General features: G+C 41.5%; 1 protein-coding gene across 1 annotated transcript; it reads right to left on the bottom strand.

Moving 5' to 3' along the window:
• Nucleotides 1–1,177: 1,177 nt before the first annotated feature.
• TSPAN6 (tetraspanin 6) lies at nucleotides 1,178–8,218 on the bottom strand. Its single transcript, XM_044235408.1, has 8 exons — nucleotides 8,012–8,218; nucleotides 6,827–7,015; nucleotides 6,475–6,549; nucleotides 5,087–5,185; nucleotides 4,467–4,601; nucleotides 3,762–3,845; nucleotides 2,018–2,123; nucleotides 1,178–1,389 (listed from the first exon to the last, which is right to left on the bottom strand). Exons 1-7 carry the CDS (start codon nucleotides 8,096–8,098, stop codon nucleotides 2,055–2,057), a joined length of 738 nt encoding a protein of 245 aa, XP_044091343.1. The 5' UTR covers nucleotides 8,099–8,218; the 3' UTR covers nucleotides 1,178–1,389; nucleotides 2,018–2,054.
• Nucleotides 8,219–8,496: the final 278 nt, after the last annotated feature.

Below are 8,496 nucleotides of genomic sequence, written 5' to 3'. Positions count from 1 at the left end.
TTAACTTTAAAAAAAAAAACCTACTTAATGACAACTTCATCAGGTCCTTCTAAGCCATCCTAGTGACATGTACCTACTTAACACTGCTTAGATTATCCTTTAAATCAGCTTCACTAAGTCCAACAGCCAAAAATCTGATCTACTACATTTGGAAAGCCACTATTTTTTCAACTGTTTTATCACTTTACCTTAAAAGTCAGAACTGTCAAATGTTTTAATAGAAAATATTCCTTCTGCAATAACTCCAAGCATATATAAGACATGCACCCACCACAACACTATAAATCTTAACTAGTTTTTGCCCACTTTATAACTGATTAACTCCCCCTTACCATCAGATTCAAGGACTGTGGATGTGTGCCAGAGAAGAGCTAGGTTCTACTAATGGATGTGTAAAGAAACCCAAAACCAAGGAAAGACTTTCCCCATCTCAGCTCAAATTTTAATTATTCATTTCCTTATTACTCCAAAGGTACAGTATATCTCTCCCTATTCAACTTCTTAATGTAAACTAGGCAATCAAAATAGTCCCAGCTCCAGGAGAACGCTAAGCATATGCTATTTCATAATATGGAATGTAATCCTTTCACAGGGAATAGTTTTATAAACAAAGACTTTTTAAAAAATGAAACAGAGTGAAGACCTCAGTTTTACATTTCCTGTCTAAAATTGCACCTCAAGTAGAAATGTGGGGCTTAGTTTTCTCAGTGGAAAACAACCATCCAAGCAGATTTTCTACAAGTTAAACATGATTATTTTAGAGGAAAACAACATATATTGCGTGAAAAATTTATATTTAATCAAAGGCACAAACCAAAACTAAGATTATTATAGTTGACCTTAATACTGACAACTGAGTCACACCAACCTGATAAATAGCTAATGAAGATGAGTTGCTTTCAATTCCTAAGGAAAATACAGTAATTCCAACACCATTAAGTAATAATTAGAACCTTTCAAATATAAATTTGAGAGCAAAACAGACACTAAGGAAAATATTTTAACATGATGCAAATTATACAATAATTTTAACTCGTCTGGGAAGGGGCCAGTTCAGAAGGGTCAATTTTCTATCACACTACATCAGCAAATTCAGAGGGGTCGCTTTGTAACACTACAACAAAACAGAAGACTCACAATGCAATTTTGGAAAATAAAAGTCAAGAGGAACACAGTATTGCATCATTTCCAGTTTACTAGCTCTTCCAGTGTTTCACAGTGATACAGGGGTTTCAATGATCTAACATCAATGGGACAAAAGGTGGACTTAAACTGCACATGTCTTGATTGAATCAGACTACTGATATAAGTTTTTGGTCTACAGTAAGAAGTAGTAGGTAGTCTTCCATCCAGGCAATTTCATAGCTCACAGGGGGGAATGTAAATGTCCTAAAAGTAAAGAAAAAAATGTTAATCGACTTGCAACCCAAATTCCAACAGCTGTATGCTCTCACACATGTGAGCATCTATTCATGTGTTCCCTGTCAGTGGCTTAATTAAAATGTGAAGGGCGCCCTCAGGGATTAATTCAGCCAGCAACAGTTCTCGTGGTTTACCGTTCCAATACTGAAGTTATTGAAACACGTTTTCCCCAAACCTGGTTCCAGTTTAGGCTAGATGTATTTATCGCTCTATGAGTTCACCAGAGGAGTACGGTAAATGAAGACTCAGGAAAATGCCAATATCGGAAGCAGAGTGTCCTTGCCAGGGAGCCTCACTAGTAAGGTAAGAGGTCACTCTTGGGGTTCTCCACTTCCCTTCAGTGTAGGTCCAAATTTGTTAGAAAGGGGACACCTCAGGATCTTTAGACTGACATGTCAGTAAACCCTCAAAGGCTTGTCTGCCCCTTGTGGCCACGCCTTGCATGTAAAGACCTGATCTAACTGTGCAGGCCTAACACAATACCAGCCAGATTTGAATGCACCACTCGATAAGACCTCGGAAAATTCGGTCCATCCATCACATGCATGGGCTGAAGTAAACACCGATAGATAGCTGAGGACTAAAATGAACATACCTTAAATTTCAAGAGGAATAGGCCCATGGTTTGTTGTTTACACTATCTCATACTGGTTATTTGTTATGGCACGAGAGAGGCAGTAGGCTAGAAAGATTCCTATCAGCTAGAAATAAAATACAAACAAAAATTAAACACACACACACACACAAACAAAAGAACTTAAAGACCTCAGGATACATGTTTATTTTCCTTTCACTTCAAATTCACTAATTATTTCCTTCCTTAAGTTTCTCTCGGCAGTTATGTTTGATAATTTGCAGTTCCTGGATCACATTCAAAGAATATACGGGAAGTTTTACTACTACTATGACCTGGAGTTTCACAACTGTCACTGACAAAAATCACTCAAGAAAAATCCTAACTGTCATAAGTCTGGGGGAAAATTATCAGATAACCTGTCGGCTATCAGAACAAAAATGGCATGGCTTTGGGGCACCTGGGTGGCTCAGTGGGTTGAAGCCTCTGCCTTCAGCTCAGGTCATGATCCCAGCATCCTGGGATCGAGCCCCGCATCGGGCTCTCTGCTCAGCAGGGAGCCTGCTTCCTTTCCTCTCTCTCTGCCTGCCTCTCTGCCTGCTTGTGATCTCTGTCTGTTAAATAAATAATTTTTTTTTAAAAAAGGCATGGCTTACACATGGCATGGCCGGAAAAATGGCATGGCATCTCATCACATCAAATCTCCATCGACGAAGGCAGAGATTTTCTTGAAAGTTCTAAGATTCTAAGACAGTGCTGCAGCTATGGATTTGTTCTGTAATTTCCGGCCTGTGCGGTAAGCTAGCCACTAACCACATGTGGTTTTTGAGCACTTCAAATGGGGCTCGAGTAACTGAGGAACTGAATTTTTAATTTTATTTAATAATTAAAACCTTTCGAAGGTGCTAGTGGCTATTTTATTGGGCAGTGCAGACTCAGATGTAGCTATGCCTACTGTTTAAGAGATATGTTAAGATTAGTCTTCCAAAACCAATTACATAGGTCAAAATGAAGTATATCCATTCTTTTAGTTTTGTCTCCACGATGTTGAATATAGGACAAATCCCCATCCCCTAAGAAAAATTACTTAGAGCCACAATACAAACTTTTCATGGGATGGTGAGAAGCAGCACAACTCAGAAAATAGAATTTGACTCGCAGCAGCGTAGCACATCCCCAATATGACAGGCACGTATTGAATGTGGGGTTGCCTGATCTAAGTTCTTATAGGTCAGAACTTATAAGGAACTTACCAGGCAGCTGCAGCCCAGGAAAAGAAAAAATCTGAACCATGTTTTAGAATCTTGACTGCACAGCAAAACAAGGTTCCCTCTAGCTCATGTTTTAATTAATGTACTAGGATGCTGGAGAAATGCCATACCCGAGGGCACCAAGTATATACTACTAGGAGTTAATTCTAAGCCTTGCTTTTTGTAGTTTCAAGGCATGCAAGGCCATGGTTTAAAAAAAGAAAAAAGCAGATGAAAAGGGAATAAAAATCTGGAGAAGTCTCTTTGTGAAAATAGTGTGGGAAAACATAAGATCCAAGGCATCAAAAAATTGGAATGAAAATAAGAAAACATCCCCTCCTAAATAAAACAAAGCTAGTCACAAAGGACTGACTACGTATGTTTCACATACAAAATAAAAGCAGCAGGGAGTCTGTGAAAATGTTACTTCTTGGAAATGCCCTGAAGCCTTCAGAGTGGAAATCCAGCTAACACCGAACATGAGTGATGACATATTCCTAACAATAAGGACTTACCTGGAAGCAAGCAACTCCAAAAGAAATTCCAGCAACCACTCCCATTTCTGACTCTACAATGGTCATCACCTTTATAAAACAACCCTAATGGGAAAGGAAAAAAAGAATATTAAGTACAGCACAAGCAATAACGAACGCTTGGATCATCCATCTCTGCCAAAAGATGAGCTATAGCTACCTCAGCCTTTGTCATTTCATTAAAATTTACTCTTTCACATAACATATCCTATCTCCTTTCAAGCACAATGCTCTGACAGGAGTCTGAAGAACAGAAGTTCCACCTTTTGGGTTATGCATTTAAAAGTGTTATTTGCGGGGCACCTGGGTGGCTCAGTGGGTTAAAGCCTCTGCCTTTGGCTCAGGTCATGATCCCAGGATCCTGGAATCGAGTCCCGCATCCGGCTCTCTGCTCAGCGGAGAGCCTGCTTCCTCCTCTCTCTCTGCCTGCCTCTCTGCCTACTTGGATCTTTGTCTGTCAAATCAATAAAATCTTAAAAAAAAAAGTGTTCTTTGCTAGCTGTGTTCTTTGCTAGCTGTGTGAACTCAAGTCACAAATTGTCTGAGCTTCAGTTTCCTCATTTGTTCAATGAGAATAATACCTGCCCCACCTATTTCAGATCATATCTATTGTGAGGAAAAATTAAAAACTGAGTTAGCTCTGTATTCAGTTAATATTTTCAAATAAAAAAATTAAAGGCTCCTTACTTCATTGTTTACTTTATCTGCATCTCTCTGTGGAGAACAATTTTCAAGTTTGCAGCAACTCTTGGGAAATCCTTTTTCTGAGTAATAATTAGTATCCTTCCAATCTCTAAAGTCGGTGACACCACAACAATGCAACTGAAAAAAAATCCAACAAAACCATTCATAGTTCACATCACAGCATCGTAGTCAAACACTTAACCTATCATCTTAGATGGCAATTTGTGCTCAAAACATTATACTTAATGATGTCTATCCTAATATTTTAATGTGTGTGTTCTCAACTGGCATTATAATTCAAGAGATAAGCTCCTTTTTCTAAATACCAAGTGTAACCCTTTTAAACTGGCCACCTTTTCCTGCTATAGTGGTCCTAACAGTACTTGGTCTGTGATGTGAGGAGAGAAGAGGTGTACATGTGAGGAGAATGATAAGGAGAAAATAGAGATATGTCACTTAGTATCATCCCACACATCTTTTCCAGGGACTTATTTTCTCCTGATTTAATTGTAGTGAGAATGTCATACAAGTGGACAACATCTAGTAGTCAGGGGCCTATCCTCTTCTCTAAAGGGATAAGGAGGTGTTTCCCTTTTGAGAAGCCACCACCTATGACCACTTACCTTATTTTGAATCTTGTCTACTGCATCGCTTCTATAATCTCCCGTAGAGTTATACTGCTTTAAAATTTTCTCATAATTATTCTTAAAACTGTTCTTAATCTACAGCAAAGAAATGCAATGTCAGTAAATAAAGATTCTAGAAAATTCTTTAGGTTTCTATGCCAAATAAAAAAATCCCCCACATTTGACCAAGGGTCATATTTTTGACAGCAGCAACATGCATGGTAATGAATGTCTATGGTCCAATCCTGTCCTCTATGAGCTATAATCTAGTTGAGGGGATTACTAAGCAAAATTTTACAATAAAAGATAACTGCTCATGTTCAAAGTGCTATGGGAGCTTTTATTCAAAAGTGGAAGCTCTCTACTGCTGTATCCCTCCCCCAATTTTTCTCTATTTTAAATTAAGTAAAAATCTGATGCCTACAGGATTTTTAAGCTACAAAACCTTACTTTGGGAGACTGCACTGCCACTTTGTAAAACACTCTCTTTGGGGAGCCTTCAATACTCAGAGTGATTTCCCAACCCCAGTTTTAACAGTGGAAGCCCAATTTCTACTTCAATATTAAAGTTTCGATCTGCATTAAGTATATCCAATTTTTTTAAAGCATGGCATAAGGGAGAATACAGTTGTGTTTTGCACTTTAAATATTTTCCTATCAGGGGTGCCTGGGTGGCTCAGTGGGTTAAGCCACTGCCTTCGGCTCAGGTCATGATCTCGGGGTCCTGGGATCGAGTCCAGCATCAGGTTCTCTGCTCAGCGGGGAGCCTGCTTCCCTCTCTCTCTCCCTGCCTGTCTCTCTGCCTACTTGTGATCTCTACCTGCTAAATAAATAAATAAATAAAATCTTAAAAAAAAAATTTTTCCTATCAGTAAGGTTATAAATTGTACTATCTCCACTTTAAAAGGTACTTGTATGGGACGCCTGGGTGGCTCAGTTGGTTGGGCAGCTGCCTTCGGCTCAGGTCATGATCCCAGCGTCCTGGGATCGAGTCCCGCATCGGGCTCCTTGCTCGGCAGGGAGCCTGCTTCTCCCTCTGCCTCTGCCTGCCTCTCTGTCTGCCTGTGCTCACTCTCTCTCCCTCTCTCTCTGACAAATAAATAAAATCTTTAAAAAAAAAATAAAAAAATAAAAGGTACTTGTATGCAGAAAAAGAACTGGAAATCCATGTAATTATGGGTACCTATAATTTTCGTCTAGTAACTGTCAGTCTAAAATTTTCTAAATTTTTTTAATATTACAAGTGAGCTAGAATTTTTACAAGAAAGCCATTTTTGTCAGCTACAGTTTGAACAGTAAGCTTTAAAAGCGTTCTGAACTATTAACTGTTTTTATCTCTGGGAGAATAAATTTTAACATATAAAGGTTCTCAAATTCAGGCTTACCTCATGTCTGAAAACAAATCCTACGATGGCAGCGACCAGTTCAACCAAAAAAATGAGAGTCAGAAACATTGCATACTGTGGGATAAAAAGAAAGTCCAAGTCAGCATAAATAAGATACATCACAGCTGCAAGGGTAGTCAAAGAAAAAAAATAGTCTACCCAATCAGTTCAGCATGTTTTTATTAAAAAGGACAGGGAAAAGGCAACAAAAGTGGGAACTGGCAGCAGAGATGTTACTTAGGAAGAAAGAGAAGAAACTGAAAGGGCCGTGGCCAGTTTCAAGAAACAAAGTCAACAACATATAAAACTTTTCTAAAATCAAGAATTAATTCTAAGGAAAAGAAGGACTCACCAATTTTAACATCCATGCAGAAGCTCGGCAGGTAGCAAAACAGCCGAAGGTGCCCAATAGAATAATGACAGAACCAGTACCAATGAGCACAAAGGGCACATTGGTGGCCTTCTCATTCAAAAGGGAAAAATAATTCTCCAGGCTCACCTTGCCCCAAATACCCACGGCAAGAAGGATGACACCAGTGATCTACGTAGGAAATCAGAAAACAGAAAGTTATACACTGTATACCACAGCACCTTCAAACCACAAACCACCAGGTATTTAAGAAACAACAGGTATGAGAAATGATTTAGCAGTCTGTGGCCACAGAGCCGTGGCTGGGATGTGGGAGACAAGGGCTAGGAAGGAAATCTGCAAGTAAGGATAGGCCTTGATAAATCCACGCTAGATCACCAGGTAGCCCAGGTAGCCAGGGCAAAACCAGGCAGACAGCTAGAGAAGGCATCTTAACAAAATTCTTAAACCTCATCTGTTTCTTTTTGTTGGTTTGTTTTGTTTTGTTTTGTTTTTGGTACAAACCAGAGTCCATAGCCTATCTGTCCTAGGGACAACAATTTATTCAACTGCTTTACTCTCGCCATAGGAAGAAAACCTTCCTGGAGGAGGGAAAAAAGTGTCTCTATGAGTTCCAGAAACTTCTCCCTTCTTCCCACCCCAGTTCAGAGAGGAGCAAAGCGTACAAAGGTACAGTACACAAAAGCAAGCCCAAGCATAGGTTGGCGGGAGTACAGCCATTACCATACTTACCTGCGAAATACTCCCCTCTTATGAAGCAGTGAAAAGAAAGAGACTATTATGCGGGTGAGCCCACAGAGGGGCGGGGCAAGCCTCGCCTCTCTCAACGGTCCAGGGTCACCCTCTGCGAGCTCTGGGGTGTCCACTCCCTTCCTGGTCCCCCCTCATCGAATTCGAACCCTAAGCACGTCCGCGTCCCAGCACAGCCTATTGGCTGCCATTCTCCGGGACCCTGACCCCGGCGCGGTCAAGATGCCCCAGCTGGAGCCCCAGCAACTCTTCACCGCCGCCGGGTTCCCGGCAGGTACAGCCTCCCGAATCCCACCCGCGTCTCCCTCCCCTCCCCGGCCTCCCTTCTCATCCCCCAGACCTTCGCGCCCTCTGCTCAGGGTCACACCCCTCACCCAAGCCCAGGACCCCCTCCCGTCCCCGGGTTCCATCTCTCACCCAGAAGATGAAAGTGTAGATCAAGAGAACGCTCTTGAAGCAAGTGATGACTGGTTTTGTCTGCAGTCTCCGAGACGGGGACGCCATGACTAGCCCAAGACCCTGCCCCGCCGCACCGGGCACTCGGAGCGGAGCGAGAGAGACGCAGAGTCCCCGAGTCTCCCCGGAAACTGCCGAAAACTTACGAGCGTCTACAACCGAGAAAAGCCGGAAACACTGTACAGTTTTCTAGAGGGTAAAGTCTTGGGAGGCTACCCGGAAAGTGACGACAATTTCCGAGCGCCCCCTGCTGCAGGTTACCGAAAACTGTATACAAAGTTTCTAGTGCCGGGAATTTCTTAGATCTTCAAGTGGAGCTTTCTTCATTTTTTCTCTGAATCTTTCCCGCCCCCCACCTCTCCCCCGCCCTTATAACTTGATCATATTGTTCTATCACCAGCAGCGCCAGCAGCGCTTTGAGATTCGGCCTCGCCGGCCCCTGGTGC

This window comes from Neovison vison, chromosome X (genome assembly GCF_020171115.1).
Source record: "Neovison vison isolate M4711 chromosome X, ASM_NN_V1, whole genome shotgun sequence".
In the NCBI taxonomy this organism is placed as follows: domain Eukaryota; kingdom Metazoa; phylum Chordata; class Mammalia; order Carnivora; family Mustelidae; genus Neogale; species Neogale vison.
The sequence above is the reverse complement of the archived record's forward strand: the minus strand, read 5'-3'. Positions and strand labels throughout refer to the sequence as shown.

Bases quoted from the DNA above. Each gene is read 5' to 3' on its own strand.
- TSPAN6 (XM_044235408.1), bottom strand. From the start codon at position 8,098: ATGGCGTCCCCGTCTCGGAGACTGCAGACAAAACCAGTCATCACTTGC. The intron at 4,602-5,086 runs GTAAGTGGTCAT...ATTTTTTTTCAG, and splicing joins TAGACAAGATTCAAAATAAG to TTGCATTGTTGTGGTGTCAC. The intron at 3,846-4,466 runs GTAAGGAGCCTT...CTTTCCCATTAG, and splicing joins CAGATAAAGTAAACAATGAA to GGTTGTTTTATAAAGGTGAT.